Source organism: Camelus bactrianus, chromosome 6, assembly GCF_048773025.1.
Source record: "Camelus bactrianus isolate YW-2024 breed Bactrian camel chromosome 6, ASM4877302v1, whole genome shotgun sequence".
Lineage (NCBI taxonomy): Eukaryota > Metazoa > Chordata > Mammalia > Artiodactyla > Camelidae > Camelus > Camelus bactrianus.
The window spans coordinates 41,180,335-41,202,721 of record NC_133544.1 but is presented as its reverse complement, the minus strand read 5'-3'; the positions used below and the strand labels follow the sequence as shown (position 1 = coordinate 41,202,721).

Here is a 22,387-nt window from a genome sequence, read left to right as displayed (position 1 = left end):
TTGCCTTTTATTCCCATTATAAAGGCAACTTCTTAGATCATAAATATTAGCTATTTATACATGAGAAATTAATGAAAGGTGAGGCAAAATGGGAAGCGAAGGTAAATTCTTACAGCAAACTAGGTAAACGGCCTATAAGGCTAGGAGAGCATTTTCAAGTCTAAGAAAATGATGTGACACGTTTCATGACTCTCCTTATATTAATAGAATTTGTGTGAAATAAGTCGTGTGAAGAATACTTTTTACAAACGACCATGCTCCCGGGTCTTGAAATTTGCCGTAGTATTCTTAAATTCTGCGGTTAGAGGACTCAGCATATCTTAGGTAAGTGGACATCTGAGTCTGCCAAACCTCTTAGGAAAATGCAAAACATGATTTAAAGGGAACTCTAGTTCCTTTTGATGACAGTTTTCATTTAAGAATGAACCTCTGTAGGGCTGAGACTCTGAGTGCCTTTATACATGTATGTGGAAGTTCTAGGGAACTGTCTGAAAGATTTCATCGTCTGCATTCTGCACGTGAGTTCATGCCATTAAAAATGTGGTTCCAGGATGATTATAACAGATTGCAAAACAGGGTATCTTCAGCCTTCTTAAACCTAGGGAATGTGAATTGACCATTCCCAGGATTATTTTATTCCTGGGTGAGAATATTTACCTGCAGCACATACTGAAAGGAATACAGATAAGGCTATCCTCATCAGGCGGCTCACCTGTCAAGACGTCAGTCATCAGCCCAGAGCCTTGAGGGAGGCAAAACAGGGTGTGATCACTTTGGTTTACTCTTCTAGGGAAATGTGCTCATTTTTATCCTACTTTCGAGCCCTGTGGCTGATTTTTACCAGCCACCGAGACCTCAAGCAGGGGAGAAAGCTAGAATTTTGGCTGAGTTACAATCCTCAGGCTCTTACCTACAGATAGTGACATGGAGTCTGGTCCGGAGGCCCTTCTTGAACGTTCTCCGACGCATCGCTGGGGGAGCGCGCCCACACACCGCAGCTCCACTATCATCCTGTAGCTGCGTGACCGGGGTCTGGTTACCTAAATCGTCCGTGTCCTGACTTCCTTGTTGAAAAATAAGGCCTGACAACTCTGTTTACCTCAGGAGGGCATCGTGAATTTTCAGTGAGGGAACACACCTAGAGCACCTGGGACAGCGCCAGGGAGAGAGCAAACTGGTAAATGTTAACAATGATTGTAATAGAAGTCGCACGATTGAGGACTTAATAAATTCGGCAAGCTAGGGAGGTTCCACTCCTATGCATACAGACGTATCCTTAAATCTTCTTACAGCTGAAAGGGGAAAAAATGAGCAGAGAAACCTTCAAGATAGGTGGAGGGAGCAAATCTTTACAGCCCTAGATCTAGCTGAGAAAAATTCCCAGGCTTTGATGTGTCAAACTGGAATGTTCTCCATCTTGGGGCTACTCTGAGGAGTCAGACAGCCCCAAACATGATGCCTCAGCTGTTCCCACCGCCTACGTCACTTTGAGGATCCTTTCCTGTGGGAGTAGCCCCTCCCCTTGGCCAGTCTGCGGCATCCCGTCCCCACACACGTCATCCTTAGTACTGCATGTGGTTGGTCACGCATCAGAGGCAAAAGCTTTGTGTAAGGACTGACACCAAACTTTGTGCGTTTACCTATAGGTATAAACTGGTGCTCCTCACCCTCCTAAAAATCTGTGGTCCCAAAGCTGATAGCTATTTACATGAAACTTGGAATACATCCCCTTCTATATAAACAAAACACAACAGAACTTTCCAACGTCTCTCACAAAAGCAAATTAATTGACCAACTACCATTTCCCATTAAGCCCGTCTTTTCCTCCTTTGCTTTTCTCTTCCTTATGTTTCAGCTGCTGAGTGTCAACTGCAAATGACTGTCTGGTATAGAGAGAAAACACTCTGCAGGTGGAAGGAACTGGGAAAGCACTGGAAAGTTCCTTCTCCTAATCCTAAGGCAGTGATTACTGACTTCAAACTAACTGGAAGTTCAATAAATGGGAAAAAAGTAGAACATGTCCTAGGGTGAGGGGACAGCACGTGCAAAGGTGGAGAGATGTGAACATGCACTGTTATGTTTGGGGAACAGCGTATGAGTCTGGGGAACAGCATATGGCAAGGAGGAGATACTTTCTGGTCTCCATAGGAAACACCACTGAGTCACTATGGGGTAAAAGTTGGGGAGAAGTTAGCAAAATCTAGTTCAGTATTTTTGTTAGATACAGTTAAATACAAGTCTTTTAATAAAGTATACCCAAGTTCTAGTTTCAAGTCCACCCTGACATACACATCCCACTCTTCTTCTGCATTATAGGAACTATTGACTTTGCTTTCTTTGGTTGTGGAAAAAGCCAAATCCCTTCTGTCGAAGCCCCTTGGTTCCAGGTAGTTTGTTTTTTCTCAGGGCCTCTCCCAACTCTGTAATTTCCAGGAATTTTGGTCACATAATTTTCCTACTAGAATGTATACACTATGAAAGCAAGGATTTTTATATTTATAAATTCATGGTTATTCCTAGCAGTTAGAATAGAGCCTGGTAGAGTATGAGTCATTAAATTTAAACCCCTACAATGTGGTGCCCTATGGAGGGTCCGATGATTAAGGTACATTCTCTACCTTTCAAGAGCTTGTAAACAAATGAAAAAGACATAGGTAATCAAACCCCAAATCAAGGCAAGATGAAATCCATGCAACTATTGAGGCACACATTATTAAAGGGAGTGCTATGGACTGAATATGTCTCTCCTAAATTCGTATGCTGAGACCTAGTCTCCAATGAGCTAGTGTTTAGAGGCGAGGCCTTTGGGAGGTGATTAGGTCATGAAGGTAGAGCCCTCACGAATGGGAGTAGCCCCCTTATAAAAGAGACCCTGAGAGCTCCCTTGTCTCTTCTGTCCCTTCTTCGTGTGGGGCTGCAGTGAGAAGTCGGTGCTCAGTGAGGACATGGACTCTCACCAGACACTGAAACTGCCGGTGCCATGATCTTGCGCTCCTCGGCCTCCAGAGCTGAGAGGCGTGTTCACTGTTTGTAAGCCACCCGGCTCATGGTATTTTTGCTACAGCAGCCCAAATGGACTGTGACAGGGACTCACAGTTATTAATTTCAACCAGAGGATGGAGGAGAGTCTTCAGAAGTCCTCAGAGACAGAAGGATGTGAGGATTATATTTGGTCAAATGACTAATTTGAACTCTTCTGGATCCAAGAGGCAGAAACCCATCTCAAAGCTGCGTGAGCAAATACAAGGAAAGTGGAATGGGGAAATGCGGAAGTGGCGTCTGCTTCAGTTCTCCAGGGCCCTTGGCTCTGCTCCTGTGTGCCTGCTTCCCTCTCTCCCACAGCACATGGACATCACCCATGCTGCAGGAGGAAGGGGTGGAGTCTGACTGCAGGTGGTTGCACGCTCACATCACACCACGTGCCACCAGACTGTATTTAATAGCCACAGAAGACTATCTGTGCTTACAGGTAAATCCTATGGAAGGCCTCTAGTCTGGGGCACGTGCCTAACTCTGGGCTAATCCCTGTGGCTCATGAGGCGGGAAATATGGTCTGACCTGAGACATGTACCCATTGCCTGGCCATGGTACAGACAGTGCTGTGTTAATAACAGGGACTCTTATGAAACAAAATAATTTTAACCAAGGGTGGGAAAGGTTGCAAGACTTTTACAGGATTAGCAACTTAGAACCATAGGCAGCGCAAGGACAGTACTTCATAAGGAGATGGGGAGGAGAGGACACCAGAGGAGGAGAAATAGGATGTTGAGTAGACAAAACCAACAGGGAACCACTACAGTAACTAAGATGCTTGTCCTCTTAGGTGAATGGTGTGTAGTTTGCTGTGACAGAAATACTGAAGATACGTATCAGAGACCAGGCCTGAGAGTTAGGCTGGGCTGGGTTGTAGGGAGCCTCCATTGACAAATGGCGCCATCACAGGGCTTCAGTTGAGGAAAAGTTGTGATCAGAGCCAAGCCACCCTCTCACCCGCCTTTCTCAGAAGATGAAAGGTCTAAGCTGTCAGACTTCCATGACCATGCACCAAGTCTCTTTCCTTCCCCGCCTTTGCCTTTTCTTTTTCCAGTTCACACACTGTCCCATCTCAAAGCTAAATGCAGTCCCTACATCCTGGCCATTTAGTTCTCAATCTAAAGTCAATACCGCTTGAGGGAATTACTTTTGTCCAGCACTGGAATTTTGGATTCTTACAACATACACCTAAAACCCTACTTTTCAGTCAGTCTGGCACCAACCAAAGGGTGAGGAAATGGGAAGTTAAGTGGAAATGTAGTAGTTGTTGGTCCCAGTTTTCACGGGTTCTTGGAGTTAATTTTCTATCAGTTATCATGTATTCAGATTAGCCTAAAAGCTTGAAAACTGTGGTCATCTCTTGAACCCTGGATCAACAAATGTGAATGGAGGGTACTCTACAAAATCAGAACATGCCCATCTCTTCCTATACCTGTACTTTATCCTCTCATGTTTGAGGGAGCCAGTGTGTCACAGGGGCCACCAACCCTCCTAGTGTGTGGTGTGGTGGCCACTGCTCGTGAACAGGTAAATACTTTCACTCTTCGTAAACTTTTTGGATTACCATAAACAAAGATCAGGACTGCGTTCCCAAGAACGCTTAGAAAGCCCACTCGCTGAGGTTGTTTGCCACAGGGCACAATTACTTGCTTTCGGTGAGTGAGCTAATGAATGGATCAGTTCAGCCAGAGAAACAGTGTAATCCAGGGGAGAACAGCATTTACCTCCCTTCCTTGAAATGATTAAACGTGCATCCACTAGTTCCAAACGAGAAAAATCAAAATTGGACAATTCTAAAATGAAAGTTATGTGTTTTTTTTTTGCCATCCAAGCTGATCACTGCAGAGATAAAACAGGAAAAAGGCTTCAGTAAAATCGACCTTTCTGAGAAAGCTAATCTGCCTTGACTATTGAAAATGAGAGGTGACACAGGAAAGGAAAAAGAAAGGGGCCCTCTTCTATGAGTTGTTACTGCAGTCACTGGCAGTACTTAGTACTGCCGGGAGGGTGAACACAAGAAGAGGTGACAGAAGCTAACAGAAAGGAAACAATGTAAGGTTCTCAAGGGCGTCATAGTGTTTCGCCTCTGAGAAATGTACCTACAAGCAAAAAGCAAAAAACTCCCCAGACTCTTACTGGCAGAGTTTGGATTTACCACCACAGCCTTAGAACCAAAAAATGGTTATACCTTTCTCTCACAAAGCTCACAGGGAATCAAATATTTTCAGAGACCAAGGAGATGGCAGCGGGTGTGGGTGTAGTCAAGGGAAGGTATGAATGACACCCACAGATACTTGATGTCTTCCAGGAGAGGGCATTAGAGGTGAAGTATTAACATACTCGTTTCTCGTCTTACTCCAACAGGTCAGATGTAATCTCCCTGAAGAATAGCTTCCGAACACATCCTGACACTGTAGTGGGAAGGAAGGAAGTCGCACCCTGTTACACGTAAGTGAAAAACCGTAAGGTAACAGACAATACTAAGCGAACTCCCACCCCTATTCAAACACAAAGGCAGGGGAAAAGCTCATCCTATCTGCCAAGAGACTGTTTGGGGGGAAAACACACATACATACCAGCAAAAACTCTTCTTCTATTCTCCACATAGTACTTACATTTAGAAATGTGTATTAGTTAACCAATGTTGGAACAGTTTTAGAAGGGCCGTACTTGTGAACTGATAAAGGGCAACATGTACAATATGGAAAGGAAACAAAAGGAATATTAAACATTATTTAACACTGTGCAACTTGTTTCCCTACCAAGTTTGCCTTTGTCAACAGAGTGGAAAACTAACACAGTGCTTCCTGTGCATTTTTTAAATTTAATTTTTTTTTATTTTTTTGCTTTTCTTTATCCTGGGTAGTTTGAATCTGAGACAAGAAAGGAAGTCTGTCCTGCCCTGTACGCCTGGGAACAAAGGGGACCAATCGGGGAACTCTCAAGCCTAGAGACACCCTTCAAGAGCTTGCAGCTTGTAACGCATCAGGTTACACTAGAGGGCTGGGGGAGGGGATGGGAAGACGTACACACGACCAGAGACAGGGAGTTTCTGCCCTTTAGGTGCTCCCTGCGTATTATGGGAAGGAAACGGGTGAAACAGGCAGTATGGCATAAGACAAAAGCTGAGAATCCGGGGACTAGGTCCTAATTTGGACTCTGCCATTGGCTGGCCACATGATCTTACACGGTAGGAGCGGTCACTAGTAAAATGAAGGGGTAAATCTCTGTAAAATACAGGAATTAAATGTGACAGTATTTCTCTAAGTATATTCATATAAAGAAAGTCTGGTTAAATGAGTCTGGAAACCACCCCCATCTTCCACCCTCACAGCACCGGAGAGATTCACGATGCATTTAATGCACTGAAGTCCCCTGAAGTCCTGTTGTAAAGGAATCTCCTAAATTTGGTATTTCCCAAACTTATTTTTTGAACGATCTGCAGAACATGTTTTGGAAAATGATGCTCTCTATACCTCGTCTAGCTTTAGAATTCTATCGTTAATATCTTTCTATAGAGACTCCATCAACTTCCCTCTTCTGCTGCTGTGTAGTCTTTCAGTAAGTCTTTGGGCTGAACCAAACATGCCACCCCGCACTTTACTTTTCATGACCTTTATGCTATTTAAACAAGCTCACATGAAACTAAAATAGCAGTGGACTAGCTGACCTCTAAAATCTGCACAAACCCAGAAATTTTAGGATCCTTTGAAAATTATCACAAACATCCAATGAAGACTAAACAGGCTGCACATAACCCAGGCGGTTATCCTGCTGGCACCAACGTTCACTAAATGAGACCTTTGAGATGAAGTTTTATATCCTGCCATTCTGCACACTGCTTCCAGCTCAAAACTATAAATATTTCCTTGGCAACTTCCTTCCCCCTCAACTAATGCAAAAAGAGACTGTAGGGAGACAGAGTGAGTCATACAGCCTTCCTAGACCCATCCTAGGGGTTGAGAGTGCAGTGGGGGTGCCTCTTTGCCAAGTCTGCTGTAGATATAGCCGTAGTTTTCCTATGTAGGTAAATTATTATAAAACATTAGGAAATTGTGTATATTGCCCATACCTAACCATAAAAATATTTAATGCATGTGTTTTAAATTCAGCCAGAGTACCATCCGATTCCTGGCAGAGGTTTGAGGCGCAGGGATGACAGCAGAATCTGGATAAGAGATGCTTGAGAATAACCACAGAATTCAACTGTTAACACTCAGACTGTTTGGTTAAATTCTAGTTCTTTCTCCAGTAAATGATTGCTACATCCTCTTTCCAGCTCTGCCTTGACCTTTCTTTAATTATCACATTTCTTTTTTAGCCCCGTTTCCATGCTAACAAAAGATTATTCAAAAACAATTGTAAGATATACACTCTGATTAGTTTTCTCGTGTCCAAGTGCCTTATTCATTACAGCTGAGGAGATAGAAATGTTAACAAACCTAATTAATCAGAAAGCAATTTAATTATTTTTTCCTCTATGGTAGTCCTTATGGTGACCTCTCTGGGTTTGGTCTGACTCCACTTTAAGGGGCTCAAGTGCCATCACTGGGAGGAGGGGTGGAATTGGCTCTGACGTTCCACTGATGGTTTCTTTCCCTCTGTCTACTCTTCAGGGGAAGGCAAAGCCAGGATACAGTGTGCTAAATGCCGTGTGGACCAGAACACTCCAGTCCCCAACAAGGAAACAAAAGAGGGAAAATGAGAATGAGGATGAAGTTTACATGTCACTGTCTGAGGGCTTCTACAGAACATGTTCAGTGTGAGAATTTCCAAAGCTGACAGATGCATTTAATGGAAGTAAAACTTAAGATTCTTAAGGCTTGCTTCAATACAAAGTCGTTATTGGGAAACTGAGGGTATTTGTAATTATGTTCTAATATGCTGCAACACGGGATTATAACATAAGCATAATTACTACTGAAAATAAAGTTAAGAACAAAACATTCTTATTCTAAATTTAAATAACCCTTGGGAACCTAACTGGATTAAAATTGTTTGAACGATCTGACCAATACTCAGAAGAATCATCATAGCATGTACACAAAATAGAGAATAAAATTTTAATGGTATCAAAAACAGAACTTTTTGGCCAATTTAGTGCTTGCTGGAATAAAGTTGCAAAATGTTACTCAGTAACTGACTTAGCTTCTAAATCAAGCTAGAATTACACATACTCTGTATATTACTTGAGTATAGTACATTCCATGATAACATGCAGAGACATGGAAGCAAGAGTACTGCAAAATCAAAGTCACCATCTCTATTGACGAAATGAGCTAAAAATAAAACTAGGTCCAATAATCCAGAATGTCTCATTTTGTAAAGGGGGTTTTGGATGTTGTTCTTTTCAAGAATTCAAGTAACTTCCAAGTGGTTAAATTTGATCTTTTTCCTCAATATGAAAAAAAAGGGAAGGTGACATATTCCTATAGCCATGGGAAAGTATTTCTTTTTATGAGTGTCATACCACCCACAGCAACACATGCTCAAGTACCTTTGATGAGATAGTCATAGGAGACATGAGAACAGACCTACAAAATAAACAGGGTATGAAAATGACCTGAGTTCACAGGAATCTCTAAATTTGAAAGACACAGCTTCAGCTTTGCTAGGACCGCATCAAAACCTTTTATAGCAAGGGTTTCTTAGTGAGTCACATATTTGGGCATGGAGCCTTGGGATCTTTTTAAGCACAAAAAATGAGTGCTTTATGTTGTGCAAATTCAATGAAAGGCCAAAACAGAGGACTGACAGTGCTGAGCAGAACCTACAACTAAGCCAAAGATTTTAGTATCTTATAAAGAAAGGAATGAGATGTGTGACTGACCCACTATGCTCCCAGTTTGACAGTGATCATGGGGAAGCTAAGATAAGCAAAGACAGCACCTTCAGTGGAACCTAGTGGAAGCCACTCGAAAGTGAGGGGTGGTTGTGGCAGCGATGGTTACTGACCCCCTCGAAGTAACTCCTTTGTGTGAGAACCCAGGAATGTATATGACTAGGAGGGTAAAGTACTGGCTTCACAGTCATTTCTCCAAATTAAGAACTGCAACTTGCTTCTGTTATTACTGTTTGAAAAAGAAGAGGTCACATGTGAATTATTAGTCAATGAACAGCATCTAAAAGAATATGGCCTGTCTTCAATCTGAGTTCTTCTGACTTGCTCTGTAATCTAATTCAAGGCACTTTAAATGTTTTGGTGCCTTAGTGTATTAACAAGTAACATGAGAATAACACTTACTTACTTACCTCAAGGAGTTACTACATACATTATTGAATCTTAAAGCACTTTGAGCTCCTCAGATGAAAAGCACTGTGGAAAAAAAATACAGCTAAGAAAACTCTTCCAACGCCTCAATCCTGAACTATTGCTATTGTGCCTGTGTCTCAATTGCGATTTCTTAAAACACTTACAAATAAAATTTGTTAGTGGCACTCCATCCCCCTTTATATGGTAATTGTTTGGCACACAGATGCTAATATATTTTAAATAGTTGTCATACTCCCTACTCCAAAGAAGTTTACTAATTTTCTAGTAGTTAATTAAATGTACCTATTATGGGGTACTTCATGTCAAAGTTAGAAAACTTTAGCTTTCTCTGAGGTTACGTGACATAATAAAAAAGTTCACTTTTTTCAAAATAATTGAACTAGTGTTATTTTGTGTGAAACTACAAGTTTTTAATGAAAAAAAATACTGAAAGTATGCCACAGTGTCTATATATTCATCTGAAGAGTACAAAGATGGAGTTCTGAGAAAAAAGGGTCTTCACACTATAGAAAACAAATGTGGTTCTTAAATCACTCAAAAGAAACATTTAAAAAAATGTCATGTTTCATACATTGACATAAAGTGATTAGTCCGAGATAATAAATTATAAATACAGTAGTTCAAATGTTGCTTCTTTTCTAGCATTAGTTTTTCTCAACAAGTTTAATTCAAGACATTTTAAATCTCTTATACTCAAGTTTCAAAGGAACTGTGGAAATGGAAGCTTTCATAAAAATCTAAAACAATGATACCACCTCGTGATCTTTACACAGAATACCCTGGACCTTCACCATTTTAGATTTAGAACATATTTTGGTTAACACATTAGATTCAACCCATTAAGATGCCTTTATATTTGGGAGAAGTGAGACTGTGATTTACAACTTTGCAGTCCACCCAAACCTTCCTTACTTCCAGGTCTTGCTTGATTTCTGTAGGGGGCTCTGTCGGACTCATAATTAAAATGATGAAAATTGTAAATTACTTATTTTGGACTTAACATATGTTTTTTTTTAAATAAAATAAAGTGCTTTTAAATTCAAATATTTCTTGCCCTAAACAAAACTGAAACATACTTAAACCTGAAACGTCCATATCTTGACACACATATTTTAACAGAAAAAAAATCAGCTTTGGGCCATTAATGTCCTTCAAGAGTTCAGATTGGATCTAAATTGGGTTTTGCATTATTATCATGCTCGTGTTTGTACATGAAGGTTAAAAGAAAGAGGGCAACATCCAAGGACGACCAATAGGCAGTATGCGACGTGACGGCTGACCAGTAGCGGCTCTCCACAAGGCCTTCTCTGAGCTCGAAATCAATTCTGTGATCCAGTTCCACTAGAAAGGAAAGAAGTCAAACAAGTGAATAGATGTTACAATAAGACCAGTTCTATACAGACTTACTAGAGTTGAGAATAAAAATTTACCTAATAGAATTGATTACTATTTTTTAAGAAGTGACTTTCCACTAATCTTACGGGAGAGAACACTCAAGAGGCTCAGCAGCTCAGAATTCTATCTGGTGAGTTTTCTCCTTGTGTGCTCAGGTCAATATGCAACAATGAAGCAGAGAAACAAAAATCTTGCTTGGTATCATAGTATATTTGTAGTAAAGAAACCGGGCTCAAATCCTGGCTTTCCCATTTAATCTTTGTGCCTAATCTGTAAAATAAGGAAAACAGCCTTCTCACAGAATCACGGGCCAGGCTTACAAGCAATAATGCCTGTAAGAATGCAGCACGTCACTCAAAGGCTCCTTCATTGGCAAGGCCCTACCCGTCAGCTGTCTCAGTGGGGACATGTTGGAAGATAACATCTACTGCAGTCCTGGAATGTTTCCTTTCCCACTTGGCTGAATTCCTCAAAGGCAGCCACGACACAGCCTAGCCTCCATTCAATCAGCAGGGCCTAACATGCACCTGGGACATAACACGTGCTCATTCAATGTCTGTTCAATAAAAGAATCCACTAGGTGGCTGGGAAAATTACACTGGAAGGAACAATGTTGATCCTTGAGAGGAAGGATTTCATTTTATAGCAATGCTGTCCTCAAACAATTCAGTGATTTCTATCAAGTCTTTCCTAAAACACAGAGAAAGTCCTCGAAATACCTGCTACAGAAAAACCACCTTAAAAATCAAGGCTATAAGAAGACTGAGATCAGTTCATCTCATAAATCCTTAAAACACTTAGAAAAATGGCAATTTCATCTTCGTGAACTCCTTTAAAGTTGTCAATGAGCCATACAGTATTTTGAAGGGTCTTAAAAACTTTTAAAAAGCACCCAAACCACTACCGTTCAGACACTAAGTCTGTTCTTTGCCCAGAGTGCCAGTGGATCTGAAAAGTAAAAACTAGCAAAAATTAAGGAGGTTGGAGAAAAAGTTGGGTTTTGCTTGTACACTGGGAATATGGTAATCACAAGCAGGAAATCACATCGCTTTAGAAAATGATCTCATATAAATGTTTAGCTAATGCTTATTTTAAACATGTGTTTTGTGACAATACCATTTGGTGATTTAAAAATGCACTTAGAGTTATTTTTCTATTCAATTGTGCTTTTCTAACAAGGACTACCCATGGGTCTGACTATCCATTTTCAGATAAGGTTTACACTTAAACAGCATAAGTATCAATTAGGTTACAAAACACTTGTAAAATATATTGACATAGGCTTTTTACAAAGTTTTTTTTTAACTGCTATTTTTCTCATTTAAATTATGGTAATCTAATCCATAATAAGTCACAAATAGTTGTAATCCACATGTGGAACTCTGGGATAGTAACGTCTTACATCTTTTACCCTCTGTATTCCACAGGACATGGATGTTAATTTCATAGGTACATTCTGGTACCACAGACATGAAGACGAAAAGAGGAAACGAATTCTCAAGCACGAAGAGGAGTCAAGGTGAAGTTAGTCATAGAGATAAAAGGAGAAATAAGAGGAAAAACAGAAGAGACCAGAAACATATGCATTAATATTGGTGAAACCACACCACATTATAATTTCTAAGAATTGAATTCCACATGCCACTGTAGAATATCTTCCTAATCCAACAGTCTCAGGTTGAGTTGCTGTTTTAAAGTCAAAGAAAGGGAGGTTTTTCCCTGTTATACCTAGTGTTATTTGGTTCCACTTTGATTTTGTCCCTGAAATGTATTAATGTGCTATTACTGTGCTACACTGCCTTTCAAGTACTATAAACTTGAATGATAAATTTATTGTCCCCTTATATTACATGTCCTTGCAATTCTTATCACCTATAGCAACTTGTGTCATTAACTAGACTGGCCCTCTCTAGTCCTTTGTAATTATCTGTAGGTTGTCCCTATCAACATGGGAATTAAGTAGCCAGTTTGTATCTGATGAACCTGTCTTAAGTCTCTCATCTTTCTTTGAAGGTCTACCCCAGCCAGACTGCCACAGCAGCTGACGTTACATTTGTGTTGGTTTTTCAGGTGGATGGATGGAAGCAGGTGGGCCTATGTTTCATCTTCTCCCTTTATGCAGATCACAGAATCCCCAGGGAGTGAGATTATTACATGGAAGCACCATCCTATATGTGCTGTGAGACGTGCTTGTGACCTACATGGAATTGCCTTGGACCTACTTTCTCAGTATTACCATATCCAGAGAGGGTGGCACCATACAGGTTAGTAATTGTTCCTAGTTTCTCTCACTAAGTTAGGGCAAAGAGAAAGGAGAATATAAAATCATCACTTTGTCCTTCTCTCTCTCTCGAGTGCCTAAGTGTTAATGTTCCTCTATCTACAAAATAAGAATGAGATTCCTGAACAGTTGAGAAGTAAAAATGAGAAAAAGACTGTTGGCTTTAAATTACTGTTAGAAGTTTGCTTATACTGTTTTAAAACATGGATTATTTTCCTTTTTGGGGGAGTCGTGCCTATGGGCACACTTCCCTATTTCCCAAAGCAAATGTCTGCAGTCCACACAGTGAAGGGAGAGTGTCCCCAGCACTGTGCTTTCAGCAGAGAACTCTCCTGTGCACAGGGCCTGTCAGCATGGATCTCATGTTAAAAAGTAACACACATGAATAGAAAGTAAGCATCTTAGTATTACCAGGTGTACTAACTGGACACGTTTTTTTCTATTTAATGAAAGTCTCTTAACTTTCCTTCTGGAACTTTAAAAAAACTTAATAGTTATCTTATTTATAAATAATAATCATAGTCATAACTGCATAATTTTTGGCCCCAGGTATACTAAGAAACACACTTAGAGTACTAGTAAAGGAAACTGGGTTTCCAAATGACTGGTGAAAGTCATTTGTAGTTAGATTGTGCTCAGAGTTCTTGTTGATAAGTTATGTCTTCTTATTTTTGTGCTGCCTTGGAAAGACTATACATTTCATGTGCTTAGGTATCTGACATCCAGGGAATATTTACATTTTGTGACTTATCATAGCTCCAAATATATTTAAGAATATTTGCTAACCATCTTTCATTTGAAAAAAAAAAAAAAAAACCCTCCATACTGAGTTTTATCATCGGTTGTCATTTCTGTCTCCCCCAAATTTCCCAATACTTATCTACCCTGAAAGACACTCAGATACCTAACATTTGACAACAGTTGGGCTATTTGGGTAAATACAGGCTCTGTGGGTAACTGCTGGAGACGGCCACATTTGCCAACCCTCTACAGTCTGGTTTGAGAAAGCTTCCCAATCACATTCGGAACTACCCCCTTCCACTCTTCCTAGGTTCTTCTCAAGGGAATGAACTTCTGGTTCTCTGCATACCCTGTGCTCCCCACCTCTGTTTTTGCTTTTGCTGTTTCTTCTCTCTGCAATGCCTCTTCATCTCTTCTTGTCCAAATCCTACTTCCACAAAGCCTTTTTTGATTTCTCCAGGTGAAAGCATTTTCTCATTCCTTAGAACTGACAGAGGCTTTTACCTGTATCTCTGTTACGTGGCTCATCACATTCTAACATATATTATAATTATATTTGTAGTTACCTACATTTCCTACTAGAATATATGCCCTCTAGAAAACCATTCCCACATCAGCACTTAACATTTTTATGGGCAGCACTGAAGTGTTTTATCTTGGTATCTTTTCTAGTGACTACCTACTTGGCTCCTGGTAAACATTTAATAAACAACTGTTGAATGAGTAATAAGGGAAGGGAAAATAGAAGCCATATACATATTACCATCTGAATCAGTGTGGTGTAGTTATGATTAGTGGTCTAATTGCTTAGGTAGTTGGGATGGCTTTAAGATAGTGTAGGCCACTTGAAGGCAGGACAAATATATGAGTAGATTAATTTTTCTTTTTTCAGCTAAATATGCAAAAAGCACAGATCAACTATTTCTTTATGGAAATGACTATTACATGAGCAGGGACCAGAGAGAGCACTTAAATAAGATCATTTCTTGAGGGGACCTCACAGAGTTAGATCAACATAAATGGCTGTTACGGAGCCAAAAAACAAAACAAAACAAAAAAACAGCTTGTTATGCTGAAACAGTGTTTTGGAATCTATATCAAGTAAGAATTTTCTTGAAAATAGAAAAAAATTGAAAAAATGCATGAAAATTAGCAATTATAAATATGGAAATTGTAAAATTAGATGTGGTTAAAAAATCCAAGGAAAAACTTTTAACATAGTTTTTTGTTAAAGACAAAATCCAGTATTAAAAAAAAAAAGAGAGGAACTGCAGAAAAAGGAATGAGAAGTTAATGATAAAAGTTATTTTAAACTGCTAAGATTAAGCTTTTACCAATGCATTTTCAATCTGCTGAAAATTAAGAGACTGAAAATATCTCTTGCATCCAATAATATTAATTTTTCAAAGTGTACCTATGCCACTAAAGAACATTAAATATTTGTGTTGAAACTAGATAGTAGCTATGGCATACCAACAGTGCTAGGGTAGTGTCACTGACATGTGAAATAACTAGGAATGATTAAATTCTTTACACTATGAAATCCTTCTATATCTAAGTATATTACATGAAAAGAATAGTGAACCTCTTTGAAAGCTCTAGGGCAACAGAGAAGAAAGGAAACAGATGAATGCTTTTTTTCCCTCTCTAAAAGGCTTCTTTTTTGTAGAAGCATATAGGAGTATCACATAATTTAGTATGCTCAGTGTCTCAGCGGTAGTCGAGTTTCAGGATCACTACCATTTAAGATTAGAAAATAAAGGCAGAGAATATGTATAAAATAGTCTATAATGTTAACATTCAAGCTGATCTCATAGAAGAACTGCTTCAATTTTTCAATGAGCAGAAGAAATCTAGGTAGATCATTTTTGTAGTGTTCTGAATGCTATTCCTGACATATACCATACCGAGGGTATTATCTTTATTCTGCATTACATTTTCCGGAAAAAGAAGTTGTGGGAGATTAAAGAACGATCCTTGAAGTCTGAAATCTGTGAAAAAAAAACACAAGATGCTGTAAAATACTGGCTGATGGTTACAAATGGCCTTCAATGATGCAGCAGCCAGAAGTTAGAACAATACTCCCATGTAAGCTGATTAAACCCTGCATACATAAAAAAGTACACACTTTGGTTCTTGTGAAGAGCTCCTTCATGGAAAAGGCAATCATAATTAACGTTCAAATATAATGTCATCATCTGTTAACACCCAGATATCCTCCCAATTTATAGTTCACTGAAGTTCTAACCTAGAAGCATACCAGTGCTAAAAGAAACAGATCTTTTCTTTCCATATGTTACAAATGCAGGATAGCATAAGAAATGAAACAGTAAAACCACTGGAAATAAGCCTATAGTTTTCAAAAGAAATGAAGAACAGCTATGTAAGATGCTTCAACTTGATGTCAATAAAGTGGTTTCAACTGACAACACTAACTCTTCAAAGATTGATCATGAATTCATAGTCTGTGTCCATCTTACCCTCAAAAAGCAAGAGAATCAAAGTCGTAGCTTCAGAATAAAGGTTATTAAGAAGAACTGAGGCAATCAAAGTGAGCAGAAAGTAAGGAAGGAAGCCAGAATCACCTAATCACAGTGACTAAATTCCAGAAAGGAGATTTAAGGAAAAAAGGTTTTATGATTTACAAGATACAGCCAAAAAAGCAATTATGAGTTTAAAAATTTGTCTAAATCAAGATTACATAGAGGAGTATATTACCAAAACAAGTCCAAGAATTAGTAAGGCAATCTTGGAGATTTGATTTAAAAGTCATAATTCTACTGTAGTAAGTAGTCTAATTTTAAAAGTTGGACTTTTAAAATCTGTATCTAAAGGTGAATATATCTAAATAAGAAATCATGATTAGCTCATAGTTAGCTGAGTCTACAGTTGGCAAGGAATTTACCATTAAGACCGACAAAGAATTTATATGCAAGAATGACAGAAAAAGTATTTTGTTAAGGTATCGAGATATAATAATGTAATACAGGGAAGCATTTCTATTCATTTGTCTTGAAAGAAGAAACAGGTTTCTTTACTATCGTTTTGAAATTCCTATGTTAAATAGTAAGAAAACTAAAGGTCAGTTTTCTCCCCTCAGATCCTAGAGACTTCTCTGTATGACTTCCCTGGGGCTCAAATTCTCCCCTGTCCCTTCTCTTCCCTCATTCACACTAATGTTCACTAGTATCACTGTTGTGCACTAACAGTACAAGGAATTGTGACTTTTTACCTGGACTCTTATAAAATTCTTTGAAATTATTTTTCCTCAGAAGTTTAGAGTAGTTTTCTTTTGATATCTGCATGTTACACAGAATTTTGTATTTTTACAATGTCATGTCTGATATTAAGCAGAAGTGAGTTTTAGGTCAGCAATAGTATAGAACTCTCATGAGAGAACTATGAATTTTGTACAAACATCAAAATCTAAAATGAATTCTCTAGGCAGTGTTTAAAAGACCTGCAATTATAAAATTTTCAGTACTCAGAGTCTGACACAGACAGCATTAGGTTAAAAAAAAATGCTATTGGCCTAAATAGTAATGTCCAGTTCAGGAATGGCCAGGATAATTCACCCTGGAGTGGGGCTGACTATAGAGAGAGCCAGCCTCCAGGACTGCCACACTTGAACTTCCATTTTAAGTTAGTTTTATGAATGGCGATGAATGCTGGTCTTTTTAAAATTCAGAGTAGCAGATACAATAAGAAAACAAGGCTCTAAGTATCTGAAATGGAATGTGCAAACATTTTTTAGAGGAAGAAAGTAAACTTTTCTTCTTGTAATAGTTACAGAAAAGTAGCAAGTTTCAGAATCTACATTTCCTTATGTAAGTCAACGGAAAACTAGGTCTTAGTAGTCTTCTACTGGACACTTAAAAATAAGGTTCAAGTTTAGATCCCTGGAAGTAAACATATACTATGTGTAATTAGTGTTTCACAACTATTCAAGATTTTAGACCTTATAAATCCACTGGAAAAAATTAAATAAAGCTCTATTCTAATGCTAAGTGAGACTGAATTATCCATTCATTCACCCATTTCTTGAGTGTCTACTTTACCCCATATAGTTGGGATAGGATTGGAAGCCATAAAGTGGATCCAATACAATGAAAGCTTTGAAGGTTTTATAATTAGGTTAAATGAAGGGAGCCCTGGGATTAGCAGCAGGATGGTTTTGGCACAGCAGTTTTAAAAAAGTATCAAGAGTAGATACAGCATAGGTTTGAAGCGATTACATGAAGTTTTAAGGCTGAGAAGACCATGTTTAAAAAAAAAACTATTTTATAAAAATGAGGGATTTGTCTTACGCTTGACATGTAAGACTTCTGTGCCACAGGACCCTGATTATTAATGTTCTTAACTTAATTCATCAAAGCAGAGAGTAAAACTGCATTTACCTGGGGATTATTCTTAAAAATATAAGTAGAGAAATCATTTTTTCTTTAAAAGCTAATCATGCTTTAGATTATAGAGTTGACAGCTAGTGTTAATATCTTAATCCTCTCTGTCCTCCTGAAGCTTTAAAAAGATACCAGATAAAGCTGCAGAGCACAGTATGAACTAACATGCAGAGTCAAGAAAGCCAGAACTGCTATGTGGGAGGGTCTGCGTTGCCACAGTGGTCGTAGGGGGTGAGGCAATCGGCTTCTTCTCGTCTTCTATAGTGTCTCTTGAAATCTCAGATGGCTGCGATGCAGATGAACGTCCAAATCTTGAGAACAACATTCCTCCAAGTCCCTTTCCAATGCTTGCAGCCCCTGCATTTCACAAAACAGGGCAATCATTCTGCTGAATTACACCACATACCAAGCTAAAGAGCACCACCCATAATTACAGCCAGTTGCAGAGGGACCAAGCCCTAGTTATGTTTTTCCAGGGTGGAAACATAAGTAAGTTACAATTTATATTGTAGGTTTCTAAATAAAAATGGTGTTGAATAGAATAAAAATTGCACAAACTCTAAAAAAAGCTTACAAAGGAATAAAGACTATTAAAGTGATCATTGTTTATTAAAGTACTTCATAAGATTAAAAATGTTAATGAAAGAACCATGTCATTCATATGCGCATAAATTTACTATCGATATACTTACTACTAAAGTTAAGTGGGTATGTTATAAAAAGCTATGAATAAATCTGCATGGCGAAGTCGTTATCAATGAGTGCAGCAGATAAACCCTATTTATGGCGCCATCTTGTGGCATTTTGTATTAAGGCAACTCATAACCAAAAGCAATAGACAAGTTAAAATGGCACACAATTGAGCTCCAGTGCTACACCAAACATTGTGGCTGGTACCGCAGATCATTCAAAGAGAAATTAAGTACCTTTGCTGCCCTCAGGAAGGACAGGTTGACAGACTTGTAGGACATGGATCAGAGAACTGGTTGGCAGGGGTACCCTTAGCATTCAAGTACTCCCTCATTTCATGGATGAGGAAGCAGAGTATTAAAAACTATGTGACTTCCCGAGATCTCATAGTAAGTGACGTGCTCAAGATTTACAATGAGGGACTTTATTTCCCAGCCTTTTCTTGTGCATCCAGCTATCTCATATTCTTTAACTACAGGATTTGATCTAGTACTTCAGGGATTTGGCCCTCAAATTTGAACAGTGAGAGGGTAGTTAATTCTAAACATGAATATTAACTGTTGAATGTTTTATAATACAGAGAGTATTTCCAAGTACCGAAAATCTAATGTCTATATAAATGTGCTTAAATTCATTGATAAGGCATACTGAAGAGAAATTACCTAATATACTTGCTTTGCCTATGTTTGTTATAGATTCCCCATAGTGTCGGCGGGACAGGACTGGCGAAGTCACAGGGCTTGGTACTGTTGAAATGCCTTCATTCTCTGTAACTGAGGTAGGTTCTTTTGCTGGGTGAAGATAGTTTGGCTTCATGGACTCATAAGGTAGAGGATTAGAAGTATTATACCAGTGGATCTGCACAGGTGAAATGTTGCTGTAGTGTTTCAGTATTAACGGTTCTAGTCTATAAGCCTTGATTAAAAAAAAAAAACACACAACATTAAGATACAATGCTTGGATTTTAGTAAGCTGTTTATTCTTATTCTATTGTATGCTCAGCAGACCTTAGGTAATATTTTAAAAACCTGATATTCCTAACATGTATTTCTAGTTCTTCACAGTTAATAATATGTAGTTTGTCTAATTATGTATCCTTAATGATCAGACTATAAAACACAATTAAGAGTTAGTTTAGGCTAACAGTGCCCACTAATTAGTCTTTCAGGGAAACGGATTCATTTTTATTATGTTCTGATATCATCTAACAATTAGATTTATGTTAGTCTCACAAGCAAAACTAAAGCAGTAAATGGTAAACTAGAACATAGGAAGTAAGGTCAATTTTTAATACCTAAGTTCTTAGTAAACCCTATTTTCGAACAGATTAATACAGTAACACATAAACTGGATGGTGATATAAGACCATCCGCCTAATGTGAAGTAAGGATGATATTGCAGAAAAAGTAATGGATGTGGCATCAGAATTCCCCGAGTTCATATTCTGGCCTCTGTAACTTATTAATTATATGACACTCACCAAGTCACAAGGTCTCAGAGCCTCAGTTTCCTGAGCTGTAGAAAGGAGATTACACTTCCTACTACCTTACAAGGCTGTTGGAAAGAATAGATAACTTGGGAAAAACTTCCTAGCACAGTTCTGACATGAGCTATTAAAAAAAATCACAGAAAAACTATAAAACGAGTAATAAAAAATTTTTAACAATGAGTTCAGAACCCTCCTATTTACAATACAGTTGACCCTTGAACAATACAGGTTTGAACTGTGCAGATCCACTTATATGTGGAGTTTTTCCCCATGAATACATATTACGGTACTACACAATCTGCAGTTGGTTGAATCTGCAGATGTGGAATCGTGCGTACAGAGGGCTGACTGTAAAATTATACCCTGATTCTTGACTGTGCAGAAGGTTAGCACCCCAACCCCTGAGTTGTCCAAGGGTCAACTGTATAACAAAGTTTAAGATTACACAAAGTATACTGAAAGCTCAGAGTTCACCTACAAACTCAAGTTCATGTTTAATTTATAAGAAAGTGAGTAAAATGAATGTACATAATGAAATACTGAAAGTCTAGCTGGGTGTTTATACATGTTTTACTTAGTCCTAACAAACTTACGAGGTAAAACAGTATCATTTACATTACATAGATAAGAAATAGTCTCAGACGTGACTTGGCCAACACTATGCAGTCTGTCTTTGAATCTAATACTAGATTCCAGTTCAGTGAGATTTATTTCTTAAATATAGCAGTTTTGATTCTTTAACATATGGGAAATTTTCTAAAATTCTAGTGTTTAGTCAATGCTATATTTATTTGGGACTAGCTAAAAATCTTTTAGAAGACTTTACACAATTATATAAAGCTATTTTTCAGAGAATAAATGTTATTTAAAATCGCTTGTTTTAAATTTAGTTATAGCTAGACTTGTCCCCAAAAGGATTTAAGGAAGTGTTTTTTTCTCATCTAAAAACCTTACTTGGATATTTGTGGTCTGATCAACATGGTGGAGTAGCAGGACCACAAGCTTGCCTCTCCTCACCACTACAACAAAACCACAACTGACTGCTAATCAACCATCGGAAAAAAAGACTGGAACCTATCAAAAAAGATCCTCTTCAATTGGAAACATAAAGAGGGAAACTCAGCGGGAACCAAGCAGGCATACTTGCGATATAATCAAGCCCTCTGTCCCTGGGGCGACCCACAAGCTGAAGAATTAAGTCACAGAAGCCCTCCGACAGGAGTGAGAGTTCTGAGACCCACGTCACGCTCCCCAGACCACGGTTCCCCCATTGGGAGAAGGAGACTCCAGGACATCTGGTTTTGAACACCACTGGAGCTTAACTCCAGGAGCCCCAGAGGACTAGGGGAGACTTTACTCTCTTGGGAAGCACACACAGAATTTCACAAGCGGCAGGTAAAAGGGCAGAGGCAGTGACTTAATAAGAACCTGGGCCAGACCTGCCTGGTGGTTTTGGATGGTCTCCTGGGGAGGTAGGGGGTGGCTGTGGCTCACCTTGGGGACATAAGAGCTGGTAGACATTTGATATTCAGGGAGTGTTCATCTACATGAGATTTCCTGGAGGCTGGCATCTTGCTTCAGTCATTAGCACCAAGACCTAGCCCCAACAAACAGCCTGTAGTCTTGAGTGCTGGGAAGCCTCAGGCCAAACAACATAATGGGTGGAAAAGCAGCCCCACCCATCCCCATACTTCCTAAGCCCTCAACTGCCTCTGGACATGCCCCTAGACATGGCCTTCCCAGCAGAGGGCCAGGACCAAGCTCCACCCAGCAGTGGGCAGGCACTGACTCCTCCTGCCCAATCAAAAAATGGGCAGAAGACTTAAATAGACATTTCTCCAAAGAAGACATCCAGATGGTCAACAAGCACAGGAAAAGATACTCAACATCACTAATTGTTAGAGAAATGCAAATCAAAACTACAATAAGCTGTCACCTCACACTAGTCAGAATGGCCATTAAAAAGTCCACAAATGATAAATGCTGGAGAAGATGTGGAGAAAAAGGAACCCTCCTACACTGTTGGTGGGAATGTAAATTGGTGCAGCCACTATGGAGGACAGCACGCAGATTTCTTAAAAAAC

The 22,387-nt window shown here is 39.0% G+C and overlaps 1 protein-coding gene across 8 annotated transcripts in view; it reads right to left on the bottom strand.

Moving 5' to 3' along the window:
- Positions 1 to 8,082: 8,082 nt before the first annotated feature.
- Positions 8,083 to 22,387, bottom strand: part of DDHD1 (DDHD domain containing 1) — a 70,427-nt gene continuing 56,122 nt past the window's right edge. For 6 of the 8 annotated variants that reach the window (XM_074365508.1, XM_074365509.1, XM_074365511.1 and 3 more), the window contains 4 exons: positions 19,477 to 19,729; positions 18,290 to 18,481; positions 15,632 to 15,715; positions 8,083 to 10,648 (listed from right to left, as the gene is read on the bottom strand). In XM_074365508.1, the coding sequence (XP_074221609.1) occupies positions 10,467 to 10,648; positions 15,632 to 15,715; positions 18,290 to 18,481; positions 19,477 to 19,729 (711 nt within the window). In that variant the 3' untranslated portion in view covers positions 8,083 to 10,466. The remainder of the gene's footprint in view (positions 10,649 to 15,631; positions 15,716 to 18,289; positions 18,482 to 19,476; positions 19,730 to 22,387) is intronic. The other 2 variants (XM_045522032.2, XM_010962172.3) reach the window with 1 other exon arrangement.